The following is a 13,767-nucleotide window of genomic DNA, read 5'->3' on the forward strand; positions in this document are numbered from 1 at the left end:
TTTAGTCCCGGCTGCCCACGTGGTGACCGGCCACACACAAGCAAATGTCTTGACTGTGGTGGCCCCCTGCTTTCCGCACTTCTGTGGGTGGCATCAGAAGTTATGAATTCTCATTTGAAGCTCAGAGGTGGGCCTCGGTGACCTTTCAAGTCATATGTTACCCAAGCCTCGTAAAGGGATCAGTGCAGAGCCGTTGTGTGTGAGAGGGGCCTCGTTTTAAAAGAAGGCTTACCCTGGAGACTGCGTGCCAAGGAAGTGGTCCTCGCGTGGGGGTTGCTGTCGTCCCTTGGAGATGGATGCGTGCTGGGGTCTCTTCCCAAGGAGCCGCACCCACAGGTGCCCTCCACAGACCTCAATGAAGGACACCTGTGCCAGTGGTGGGAAGTCAGTGTCCTCGAATAAAAGTCCGTGTCTGAAATTAGGAGCTGGCACCTGGAGAAGAACGTGAGGAGCTGGTGGCCGTGGCGTGGTGATGTTTGGAGAATTTCCAGCACTCCTCTACGCCCGGCTGGGGCCAGTTTCTAGAAGGATGTTTGGGTTGTGTTTTACAGACATCTAAAGCATCTCTTGAGCACGCTGGTTTCGAGTCCACTTTATCCTTCTCCCATTTCTTAACCACGGCCCGGAATGTTCTGGATGTCCCACCTCAGGTGTTGTGTGATGTGTCCTTGGATGGCACCTTCCAAGGCTGTTTTGAGACTGAGACTGTTGGCACAGGGGGTGGGGTGTGGCACACGGAGAGGGGCAGCTCAGATTAGAGGGCGCATGTCTGTGCGTGCAGCCACCTCCACACATGTGCATAGATAAACACAGCTGTCAGAGACCCAGCCCTCCACGCCCTGCAAAGCCAGGTCTGCTGCCACTTCCAGTGATCCATCCAGGGCGGGTTGTCCTCGCCTGTTTCCGGATTAGAATGTTAGCTTGCTTTTGGTGCCCTTCAAGAATGAGGAGATCAGCCAAGTACACTTGAAATCGAGGCTTCTGCCACCGAGGGTCTCCCCAGAGTCTCCTCCTTCCCCTGCCCCCAGCACCCCTGGCCTCCAAAAGGTGCGTCCTGCCTGTGCCCCAGGGCTGCCACTCCTTCCGGGTTCCTCAGCTGTCCCTTTGGATGAGGCTCCTCAGCCTGCACTGTTGGGGTTGGGGCTGGACACTTCCTTGTCATGGGACACCCTGCGTGTCGTATGATGTTTAGCAGCCTCCATGCCTCCCTTGCCGGACACCTGCGGCACCAGGGCCCCCGGGCATGACAGTCACAAATGCCTTCGGTCATTACGAGATGTCCCCAGGCCGGCAGTGGTGCCCCCAGCTAAGAAACCCTGCGTTATGTCTGTCTGATTATCTTCCCGGAAGCATTGGGCCTGCGCTCCGGGGAGCTGCGGCCGCGTCTCCTCGGGCCCCTCTGCGCCTGCCTGCAGTCTGGCCTCGGTGCTGATCGGAAAATAATCCCCCCTCCCCCAGTGAGTTTGCTTGACTGTGGGATCCCAAGACAAACGTTGGCTTCTCTCAGTTCACCCCGGAAGCCTTGGCCAACCTCAGTGCCATTCAACACCACGGAGCAGAAGTCTCACTGTAAATAACGTTGCAAGAACTCGTCAGTAACCTGAGTCAGTAACGCTTCAGCACTGAAAAGTTCCTCGGCAGCGAGATTCAGACGATCAAACTGAAATGCTCTTCCTTCTCCACAGAAAGGGGTGGATAAGGGGACGGGAAAGGCAGCAGAGCCCCATGGCTGGGGGAGGCCGCAAAGACCACGCCTCACCCTCGGCATCCCCCACCATCAGCAGCGCCTTCATCACCAAGAAGCAGTTATTGAATACCCACGGTGCTGTGCTGGGTGTTCTCTGGCTGAATAGATGGTTGGGCACCTCCTACCATGTGGATGGAGGAAGAGCAGGAGGAGGAGAGAAAAACACAGAGCAGTGGAGGGCCCCTGATCACAAGGGAGTCATCTTCAAAAGCTAAAAATTCACCAGGCCAGGTGCAGTGGCTCATGCCTGTAATTCTAGCACTTTGGGAGGCCCAGGTGGGCGAATCACTTGAGGTTAGGAGTTCAAGACCAGCCTGGTCAACATGGCAAAACCCCATCTCTACTTAAAAAAAAAAAGAAAGAAAATTAGCCAGGCATAGTGGCGTGTACCTGTAGTCCCAGCTACTAGGGAGGCGGGGACAGTAGAATTGCTTGAACCCAGGAGGAGGAGGTTACAGTGAGCCGAGATTGTGACATTGCACTCCAGCCTGGGTGACAGAGCAAGACGCTATCTCAAAAAAAAAGGAACCAAACAAATGTATGCAACATACCAGTCCATCTGTAAAAAATAAATGCTAACTGGGATCAGGACAGGCACCATTTGTGTACCAGGGATTGAACGGTGTGTATGGGATGACGGCTTTCTCGTTTCACGTAGCCAGAAGGCTTGTCCTTGGAAATGGGATTTCGTGAGTGCTATTAATAGACTCAAGAAAGAAAGAAAAGAAAAAAAGAGCAGAATAGGAAAGGAGTTCCCTTTGCTAATACAATTCTATTTTGAGAGATATTTCAGTGTGCTAGATCAGCTTATAAACGTTCATCCTGTTTCAGCAGGCGAACAGCTGTCTGCCAGTCAGAGCGTTCAGGCCTCTCCAGTTTAATCACATTTGTCTCTTTTTCAGCTCTCCTCTGGACCCCCTTCCACTCGCTTTGTATTACTTTTATATTTATTGATTGCCTGCAGCCTGTCTGCTCTGAGGTCCCTCACTTATTCTGTGCACAGGATGGACAGCAAATTTTAATGTGAAAGAACAAGCTTCAAACATCAGAACTGGCAGAAAAGTTTTCATTTCTTTTAAAATGTTGTTTTCGGAAAGCAGACTGGTAATAATAAAACCTGAAATGCATTCATTTCTTTAAGCTTATAATTTCACTCCTAGCAGCCTGTCATTAGAATAAATCCAAATCTCGGGAAAACATCTGTGCACATTTCAATATACAATAGCAGAAAATTGGGAATGCCCTAAGTGCACAGCAGTAGATACACTATTAACGTGTTGACATATCCACATATTTTTAAGTGATATTACAAAGATTTCATTATAAGCATTGAAAGTTTTATATTATTCTGTGAAAACTTAGTATACAAACCTTATTTATGTTTTTAAAACAAATTAAACAGCTTGAAAAAAGTACTATGAGGAACTAACAAATGTAAATTTCGGGCATTTTTGGGTAACGGAATTCTGCGTGATTTCTTTGGTCTTTGTACTTTGCGTATCTATCAAGATTTTCAGACTGCAAAGGAAGAATGCTGGAGGATGAATTCTAGGGGCACAGACACACACAGTAAAAATAAAGACTAGGGGGAATTCAGAAAGCCCATATAACACCTGCTTCCTTGTAGTTTAAACTGACTTGAAAGACGTGGAGGAGGATTGATCCTTGGGCACATTTCACTTAGACTCAGGATCTTATTTTTATGAAAAGATTGGTTGCTGCTGCTGCCCTAGTTTCTTTCCTGAGAAGCAGTCAGCTGTGCACCTTCCTCTGATGAGACCATTCCAGGCCACTGCTTCCAGAGTGCGTGTAATCACCCTGCATGTGCCGGGGGAGTTGGTGCAAGAAAGAAACCCCGCTCAGAAAAGGCTGCCCTCCATCCTCTCCTTATCTCACGCTCTGTCCTGGAAGGCGTCCAGTCATGACAAACTAAGGACGTACGGTGCAGAAGCTGTGTCTGAGAGGTTGCTGGTGACATACTGTCCTCATCAGAGGCTAATGGCCGTGGTCAGGTGTATCTCGTGCTGGAAGCACTCTGGCCTCCGCCCACGCTCGCATGCACGGGTATTCACACGAATGTTCTCCTCCTCCTCCTCGCTCATCCCTGCCACGACACCCGCCAGGGCAGGACAGGGTCCTCAACCGCGTGTAAGATGTGTTCTCCCAAACCGCCCAACCCCGCTCGACCTCTTCTCTGTCGAACTTGGCGCCTGCTGGCCTGCCACAGAGCGTGATTACCTACCACGTCTGTCTTTCACCCGTCTCACCCGCTGAAACGCAAGCCCTGCGAGGCAGTTTTAGTCACTGCTGTGCCCCAATCACGTCGACCAGTGTCTGCATTTGACTGATGGGGATTTCGAATGAGGAGATGGATGTGGGTTGCAGGCTGCCCTGCTAGGGCGCTCTGTCGTTAAGCAGGGTCCCTCTGGATGAATGAACTCACTGTGCTCTATGTTGCTCTGCAGTTCGAGATGCTCACGGGGTCCCTGCCGTTCCAGGGAAAGGACAGGAAGGAGACCATGGCCCTCATCCTCAAGTGAGTAGCGTGGGAGCCACCCCCAAGACCTGTGAGCACTTTGCGGTGTGAAGAGCTGCCGCCTCTGAACCTGCGGCGTTCTCATTCCATTGCTGGGCTTACAGTGCCAAAGTACTGTCAGCGGGTGTACAAAATGGTAGCGCTCTTCCACCAGCAGCAGTGGTGCTCGGGTGCTGGGCATTCTAATGACGGGCGTCAAGGGAGCAGGTGCTGGTTTGGCTTATCCTGCTGCGTGGTTCTGAATGAATACTACTATAGATCAAGTTTCCTATCAGTAAGTCACTTAGAATGTGTACTGAGTGGCTGGTTTTCAAACGTGATGACTGAAGACCTCCCAGAAGTATAGATGCAAAAAGACACAAGGCCTACAGGGCCTTGTCCAGAGAGATCACAGGAGCAGGGATTGCCCTTCCCTCCAGACCTGCTGACCCCATTCACAGAGCCCTCCTGGTTGACCTTGGCAGGTCTCAGTGTCATTTTGCCCCTGTGACTGGATACAAACCATTTTCTGCTTAATTCTCATGAAGAATCATTTACCAAGCCAAGGTTTTGCTCTTGCGCCACCTTCCATGGCATCCTAAATGTGAGCAGACACCGCCCGCCGACCATCACTGGCCCAGAGCAGATGGCAGGAGGGCGGGAAACAAAGCCTGGGAGCCCCTAATCAGTTCCTTCCAAAGTGCTTGCAAATGGACACGTAACTTTTATAAAATTGAGACTCACCTAAAACAACGCCAGCTCGGCTTTTGTAAGCTCAGTTCTTGTGTCGATGGAAGGAGAGAGGGAGTGAAGGAAGCCCCATCGCGAGGACCCTTTTGTAAAGGTGGGGAGTGACTTTATTTAATCAGCCTTCTCCTCCATCAAGGGACCTCGAATTGCGGCAGACACTGATAGCTGCAAGTCAGGACCTGTGCAGTGATTCACGCTGTTTGTTTGAATTTTAAGGGAGAAAAAGTTCTTTACTTTTTCTAAAGCTGCAACAATCCCCAACCGCAAGTCACAGGCGTGGCCTCATGGCCTCCCACTTGGGAGGGATGGAGAATTTCTGAAGGGAGGCGCCACGCTGTGTGCCCGGGGTTCTCAGTGTGCTCTGGGGACGCTGGCTGGGGACCCTGACACCCTCCCGGGCTTGCAGGTCCTGCTCTCGCAGGGTTTCCTTGTAACATCGCAACAGCCTGAGCACAGGGCAGACGAGAGCCCAGCTGTCTCCTATGGAGCCAGGAAGACACCCACCAAAATGCACAACAGTGCACTAAGGGCTTTTTGATATGCTTGTTTAGGAAAACACAGATAATTTCCATTAACAATGTTATGTTAATAGGATTGTTATTGTTATTTTAAGTGATTTTATTATTAAATAATACATTTATTACTAATACAAATATTTATTAAAATGAACTAGTAAATAGAAATTATACAGATTTCTCACCTTTACTTGCTACTGTGATAAATATCACAGCTCTAGTCCATATAAACAAAAGCTCTTTGGTGTCCTCAGTAACCTTTAAAGCATAAAAGGTCCTAAGGCCAACATGCTGGAGCGTAGCTGCTCCGGGTGACGGCGATTGAGGTCTCCGAATGCTGACTGAGGCCCTCTTTATAGCTTGTCCTTGTTCTCCTAAAATAGGATTCTGTTTTTCAGAGCCAAGCTGGGGATGCCGCAGTTCCTCAGTGGGGAGGCACAGAGTTTGCTGCGAGCTCTCTTCAAACGGAACCCCTGCAACCGGCTGGGTAAGAGTCCCTGGGACACCCCACCACGGGGACGTGCAGGGCGCTGCCCCACAAGCCACGGTGGAGACGTGCAGGGCCACTCTCCCCCTCCGGCCCAGCGCTGACCGAGGTCACTGGAATCAGACCTCACCTAGAGGTTGAAATATGTCACATGCCATCTGTGCTCCAGGGACAGAGGCCCCTTCACAGCTTCTAAAACACATAGTCACTGCCAAAGTACCAGAAGCTCTTCTCTAAAAGTCACTGGTTTTACACAAAATGGTAGTGTTCTTCTACCAGTTTGACATTTGAAAGTCAGTTGAGAGTTTATAAGCTAAGGGCAGAAACATTGAAAAGCTGCTTCTAATTTAATCCTCCTTCAATCAGGAAACTTCCACATCTGTGAAATTCTGGACTCACATTAATATTAACTACTGATCGATTTCCTATGTGTGTGTGTGACCGTGTACTGAGGGTTACTCTGTGGGCTGGGCGGGTCTTAGGGCGTGGGGTGACCGTGTTGTCTCAGAGTCAGATGGCACCAGGAGCGGGGGTTCCAGGTTGTTTCACTACAGGAAAATGAAAGGAACACATTCAGTCATGTTTCTAACTCTAACGCATAGGTGGAAGCCATATCAGAGGCGAAGGCAAAAGTTAAATCAGGAAGTTTTCATTTCGGAAAAAACACTAGATCTTCCTCTGCAAGCCTCAGCCCCAAAGAAAGACGGACCCATTAACTTCTTCCCCGCCCCGCCCCCCGCCCCGCCCCGCCCCGCCCCGCCCCGCCCCCCCTTAGCTTCCAGTGCAGGGAACTTTTGCATTAATTTGCAATCCTTCAGTGACTAAAAGTGAAGCTAATCAAAAGTACTTTCCTACTCCACAGTAAGGTTTTCACAGGATGAGACAATTGATGTGTAACTTTTTGATCTTAGAAGAACGGAGTTGAGGTGATTTTTTAAAATCAACGTCCATGTATTCAAAGTACTGCATAAGAATTCCCATGAATTGCATCTTGTTATGAGTTGTTACAGTTGTATTCACCTAACTGAACACATTTACATCCAACTTCTAATCCAGATTTTTATCACATAAATCGCTATTCCTTCCTGCGGATTCATCTTCCTAGGAATTCTTTACTTTATATAGGAATGCCCCGTAGCTGCCTTTACGAGGCAGTTCTCCTCCGTGCAAGCAGACATGTTAAATTCCACTTTACACACTTTTCAGTGATCACCTGTCGTCGACGTCTTTGTCCATTCAGCCTGTTTCCGTTCTTCCACACAACGCAGTAAAGCAATTCCTCCTTGTCACTGGGAACTTGTGCGTGCTGTGCGTGGCTACCAGGAGAGCAGGTGACACAGTGAGCTGCCATGGTGCAGTGTCCACCAGTCACTGCAGGCCAATCCAGAAAGCCCAGGGCACGTGGGTGTGTGTCAAGAGAGTAAATCCCTGCAACATTTCAGCACCTTGGTCAAACCATCAAAATGCTAACTGTATGTACCCTTTTGCCCAGATGATTTCCTGCCAGAAATCTCTCCAACAGAAATAGCCATACCCGTGTAAAAGGGATACGAATAAACGATGTTTGCCGAAGGTCTTCCTGTTTAACAAAGACCTGAAGACAAAGCAAGAGTCAATCAATAAGGAAATCATTGAATCAATCATGAAACGTCCGCACCACGGGCTGGGGCTGGGGGACGGTGTCTCGGCCATGACTCTGCACATTTTGGGCGGGTTAATTCTTGTTTTGGGAGCTAATCCGTGCACTGGGGCTGTTTACCAGTGTCCACACCGCCACCCCGTGATGATCAAACATCTCCTGACGTTGGGAAAGTCCTGCTGAGAATCTCCGCACTGCTGGTAGTGACATGGAAGAGCCAGAGTCTAAACTGGATTGCAGCCCGAGTGGCTGGAGAGTGTAGACTCAGCCTGCAGTGGCGTCTGTGCCACCCATGCCACAGTGCATCCATGCCAGGGTGCGTAGAGACACTGATGGACCCAGTCCCTACACCAGCTGCCAGGGCCCCGCGCTGGTGTCTGTGGAGAGGACTGTGTCCAGTACATTGGATGAAAACTCGCCAGCAGGTCACTTCACACATTTTACAGGGCCATCCCCACTCGAGGGTCTGAGAGGCTGGGGGACCGTCACCCAGACAGGCAGCTTCCGTGATAATGAGATGGGAGGCCCAGGATGGAGAGGCTCAGGACCAGAGAGGACGCCTGGTCAGACAGAGGGCCCTGCTGCAGAACACGCAGGGGCAGTGTGTGCACGTGTGCAGGCGTGTGCATGTGTCTACGTGCATGTATGTATGTGGTCAGACAGAGGGCCCTGCTGCAGAACACGCAGGGGCAGTGTGTGCACATGTGCAGGTGTATGTGTGTGTGTGCAGGCGTGTGCGTGTGTCTACGTGCATGTATGTATGTGCTCACAGGTGTGTGTAGGGTTCATGGGTTGAAGGAAACTGCCAAACAGTTTTTGCCACTTTGTTGCTACTGGGACCCCTCAAAGCAAGAAGCCTCAGGACTCCTCCTTTTCATCAGTGGTGACGATCGTCGTCAGGCAGGTTCACAGCCACATTTCCAAGAGACGTGCGGCCTAAAGCTGCCTGTCCCTCTGCCCTTCACTCACTGGTCCTGGTGCACACCCCCTGATTACAGTGACTCGGCTCAGGAAACGCAGCAAGGGCTCAGCGCCCACCCTCAGTGGCCAGAGTCCCGTATCCACGCGAGGCCTGTCGTGGGCAAGACCTCACCCCTTGAAGGCAGGGTCCCTGGTGGTGGGAGACACAGCTTAGATTGTACAAAGGGACAGCCTGGGCTGGGCCAGGCAGGAAGGGCCCGTGCCCCACCCTGTGTCCTGAAGTTGCCCTTCACTGCAGTTTTCCCAAATTTGGTTGTGGTCTGGCCTTTTGTTTGCAGACCCCCGTTCACTGTGTGTGTGGGGAGGTAGGGGAGGTGGTGTTTCATAACCATGAGGGTGGGTTTGGAGACAGGGGCAAGCTGAGAAGTGTGTCCCTCAACTAAGCCAAGGCATTGCGGCGCCCTGGTTTGTCCAAATGCCGTGTCAAAGGTCATGATTGCCCGGTTCTGTTCTGAATCTTCCAGGTGGTGAATTAAATTCTGAGTCCCTGTCATTGCAGTCTCTGTCAGCGTTAACAGCAATGCGGAAGTAACCCTGCCTAGATGGAGACGATCAGGGGCTCGCTGTCAGGGGCTTACTGCCCGGCGCAGCGGATCTCAAGCCACTTAAGAGCACGCCTGCCTTAGAATTGAGCTTGCCGTGCTGTAAACTTCCACAAAATGCACAGAAACATTTTGCATGCCATTTCCACTCATCTCTCAACCCTGAAGGCTGCCCACCTCTAGAGCCCTGCTCTCATTTCATCAGCCTTTTCAACGGCCGCTCCAGAGCTCTTCTTTTCCGTGACCCTGGGCTGCGCGTTTATTGTGTCTGTGGCTCTCCTCCAGCGTTCCCTGTGCTGCTGGGTGTAAGCACGGCCTCCACCATACAGCCCTGGGAGGCCCCGTGGGCGGTGGGAGAGGGTGTGTAGATAGCTCCAATGTTGCCCTGCCTGGGCGAATTTCTAATGAACCAGGAGAAAACGTCGTTCTCCGAGCCTCAGGATTCTCCCGGCACCGTGCTGTTGGTGAGGATGAGAAGGTGCCTTGGCTCTGCACTAAGACAGTCATTATCTGACTTAGATCCTATGATGGCACTTAAAGTTGGTCAGACCAGAAACTTACAGAATTCACTTATGAAAAGAGGTGTGTCCATAGGAATTGCTTTTAGCTGCAAGGAATAGAACCCTTAAATGATTTTAAACTTTTTATTCAATTAATTTAGTTTTCCAAATCGCAGTTTCATTTTCCCTTGTTAACACGCCGCGTGGTGGCGGATGAGTTACAGACGTTGACAACTGAGCTGCTGCTGTCAGAAGCCCAGCTCTTCCTGTGGCTTTGTTTGCCATCCTCAGTGCACCGCCTTCTCATCCTTACACTCGGTGCCTTGTGATGACAACGCGGCTGCAACAGCTCCCAGCATCACGTCCTCGCTGCAGGAGAAAGAAAAAAGGACCTGGATGGGGCCAGCTGCCTCTGTCCCTTTCATCGTGAAAGCAAAGCTTTTCTGGAAGCCCCTGGGACTTCTCTGTGCTTCTCACTGGCTGGAACCCTGTCACATGGCATTCGTGACACATGGCACTGTAAGGAAGGCAGGAGAACATGCATCTGTGGAGGAAGGAAATGAGGGCTGGAGGGGCAGCTTTACGGGCCAGGCAGCCGGGCCAGCCACAGCTATTCACTGAGTGATGAGATCTGGGAGGGTAGAGGTTGTGTCTGGCTCATCTTTGTGTCCAGTTCCCGGACCACACAGAGCCCCCAGTGAATATGCATAAACTAAAGTGAATTGAAGGAATTGCAGTTGTTCCTTAAGGTGCTCTGAAAAGCTCATCACGCTGAAGCGCCTGGAGTTTAGTCGACCCTGATCCTTGGTGCTGCCGCTTCGTTTCTATCCACTTTTCTTGTCAAGCGGTAAAACGGAAAGACAGCACTGGTGTGTGGGTGCATCGTGCCTCGGTCCCCGCGGCGCCTGCTCAGGTGCAAGCGCTCGGTCTGTGGATGTGAACGTCGCTGCCGTTTCTGTGCGCTCACCCAGGAGTCTTGTTCACAGAGTGTTTCTCTGCTAGTGACTTCCACGATCCTGCATTCGCCTAGCGCGCCACACCTGCCGAGCACGCACACCTGTCCTCTCCTCCCATCTTTATGACAAGGCTGTAAAATTATGTTCATCATTTTCTGTTTGAGCAAGGCTTGTTCGGAGGTACAAGGGCTTGTCCCAGGACCCTGTGTGTGCAGGAGTCGGCTCTAGTCGGCGCACGCCCAGCCAGGGGCAGAGAGCAGTGCGGCTGTCACAGAGGCCTGGGTCCTCCCTTCCTGGACGTGGAGCACAAATGCGTTCCTTCTCCATGGGCTTCCAGGAAGACCACGTAGGAGCTTCCCTTATTTAGTGAGGATGTGATTTACCCTGAATCTTAAAGAGGAAAAAAGGCCCTGCTCATCTAATGCTTCATTAGCGTGACATTTTGGGTCTTCAGGATTTAAAATCAGCCTTTCTTAATTCTTCCCAATTCTGTAAAAAGTCAGGGCCAGATTTTTCTTTTCCCTAGGTGTTGGAGGGCCGTCCTGCTGCTGGAAGCAGTGGATTCTGTGGTCTTGGCGTGGCAGCAGGACGTGGGAGAGTAGGACCATGGGTGGCCATGACCCCAGCTCTGTGAGCTTCTGGTCTGCGGCCCACAGTGGCATGGGAGCTGTCTGGGTTCTGCCTCCTAGACCCAGCCAGGCTGTGGGCAGCTGCGGAGTCATGGGCCCCCTCCCTCCTTTTCTCTGGGAAATGAAGGTGGGGTGGATGGTCCCTGCGGTTCCTTCTACACCTGTAGGCCTCCCAGGCCACACCTGGTGTGGCACGAGCGTGTCCTGTAAAAGCGGCCCCATCGGAACCCTCCTCTGCTCCCCACAGTCATCAGGCTGTGAGACTTGGGGCATCTTGTTACGTGGGTTTTCGGGAATGCCTGCTTTTGAGGCAATTGGGAAAGTACTGAGACTCCTTGTTGAAGGTCAAGGCTGCGTGGCCACCTTTGTTTCGAGTAGTCCCTTTGGGAGGCAACTAATTTTAAATGACCCCCCAAATTTGCTTCCTGGTGGGGGCGCATGAGCATGGCTGTGAAGCACTCTGGGTTTCTTGGGAGTCTGAAGTAGGGTGTGATGCCTTTCTTCCTCTCTCCTCCTTCCTCCCCTCATCTTCCCACATTTCCAGTGCCACCAAACACACAGATTTCACTTGTTGAAACTGGAGAAGCTCATGAAACCTTTCCATATTTCTAATTTGGGTGGGCTTTCCCTCCAGTGGCTAACCCCGTGGAGCCAGCCTGAGAGGGGCACACTCCTCCTCTTCCTCATCCTTGCCAGAAGCCTCTGTGATCGCAGCCAGAGTAAGCAAGGCCTGCAGGCATTAACTGGGTAGCTCCCTGTCGCTGCTCCTGGCTCTCGTTTCTAAGACAAAAACACAAACTCTTTTGAAAATTATTTCATCCTCCAGTTCCAGGGTGAGCACAGATACCACCACCTGTCCCAGACACAGTGTCATTCACAGAATTTCCTGGGATAGTCCTCCCCCAGCGAGGGCAGTGGCATTTGAAAGGAAAGGGCGGCATCTCTGCAAAATCGCTGAGGGCCCAGATTCCAAGATTCATCCTTTTATCTGGTTGGAGCAGATTTGGCTCTTGGACCCCAATAGCGGAGGCAGAATTTCCTGCCAGAAACTAGTGACAACCCAAGGAAAATGAGAAGGAACCAAGACTTCTTGTGTACTTGTGTGTGCCTGCACAAAACAAAGATGTACACACAGTCTCCATCTCATCAGAGAACTGAACAGAGCCCCGCACTCTGCAGAACATACTTTCAGATCTGTTCATTCCATTTCAAAAGGGACCTTGGCTTGATTCCAGAGCAATGTCAGACATCGGTCTCCTTTTTAAAAGCCACAAATTAGAGCTGAGCCTTCATGGCTTATTTATTTCTAATCTTTGCAACAACAAAGACCACTTTGAGCTTTGCAGAGTCTTAATTAAAAATTGAAAAATGTTTTTCAGGAAAATTCCCTATAGCTATGCTTGTGTTTCTGATAAGAGTACTTGATTTGGCCTTTTAAACTTGAAAAATGAACTATCTTTCATTCACAACTCGATTCTTTTTTACTTTAATATGGAATGAGGGTATAATTATTCTCTGTTCCTACAGAGATTTTCCCAGAATTTCACTGTAGTTCAACTTCAGAATTTTGTAAAAATCCTAAGTTATTTGTTTTCATTTTGTATAGAATTTTTGTTCTGTAGAAAAATTGGACAAAAAGCATCAAGGCTTAGAGAAATACTAGAAGAAAGATAATTACATAAAATTGGCCAGGCGTGGTGACTCACACCTGTAATCCCAGCACTTTGGAAGGCTGAGGTGGGTGGGTCAGCTGAGGTCAGGAGTTCAAGACCAGCCTGGCCAACATGGTGAAATCCCATCTCTACTAAAAATATCAAAATAAGCTGGATGTGGTGGTGCGCACCTGTAATCCCAGCACTTCAGGAGGCCCAGGCAGACAGATCACCTGAGGTCAGGAATTCAAGTCCAGCCTGGCCAAAATGGCAAAACCCCATCTCTACTAAAAATATAAAAATTAGTTGGACTTGGTGGTGGGCACCTGTAATCCCACGTACTCAGGAGGCTGAGGCAGGAGAATTGCTTGAACCAAGGAGGTGGAGATTGCAGTGAGCCGAGATCGTGCCACTGCACTCCAGCCTGAGCGACAGCGCAAGACTCTGTGTGTGTGTGTGTGTGTGTGTGTGTGTGTGTGTCTGTGTATAATTACAATCTTAAGGGATAAAAGATTGTTGTGTATCAGGTCCAAAGCATCTGTTGAGGATTGAGGCTGTTCCTGGAGACCTCCCTGACTTATGAAGGGGCTGTTTAAAGCACAGCACATGTTGCTTTCCATGAATGCTTTCGTGCTTCCGAATCAGCCAGTGCCCATACAATTCTTCACGATGTTTCATGTCCTTCCTATCTTTACGGAGGTCTGGTCCATTTTTGCCTCTCAGGTTAGCACAGAGGCACACATGTGGCAGTCCCCATTATGCGCAGTGGGAGAGCAGTTTCCCTCCTTTCGGGTGAAGGGGTTTGTGTGTCCTATCTTTTCATAAGTCAACCTGAAAAATCTCTACAAAAGTAA

General features: G+C 50.4%; 1 protein-coding gene across 6 annotated transcripts in view; it reads left to right on the forward strand.

Annotated features, from left to right (window-relative positions):
• The window catches only part of RPS6KA2 (ribosomal protein S6 kinase A2), a 457,314-nt gene that overhangs the window by 369,915 nt on the left and 73,632 nt on the right, over positions 1-13,767 (forward strand). For all 6 annotated transcript variants that reach the window (XM_064360463.1, XM_064360465.1, XM_064360467.1 and 3 more), the window contains 2 exons: positions 4,213-4,283; positions 5,926-6,014. In XM_064360463.1, the coding sequence (XP_064216533.1) occupies positions 4,213-4,283; positions 5,926-6,014 (160 nt within the window). The remainder of the gene's footprint in view (positions 1-4,212; positions 4,284-5,925; positions 6,015-13,767) is intronic.

Source organism: Aotus nancymaae, unplaced genomic scaffold, assembly GCF_030222135.1.
Source record: "Aotus nancymaae isolate 86718 unplaced genomic scaffold, 86718_ANA_hifiasm-v0.15.2.pri h1tg000040l, whole genome shotgun sequence".
NCBI lineage: Eukaryota > Metazoa > Chordata > Mammalia > Primates > Aotidae > Aotus > Aotus nancymaae.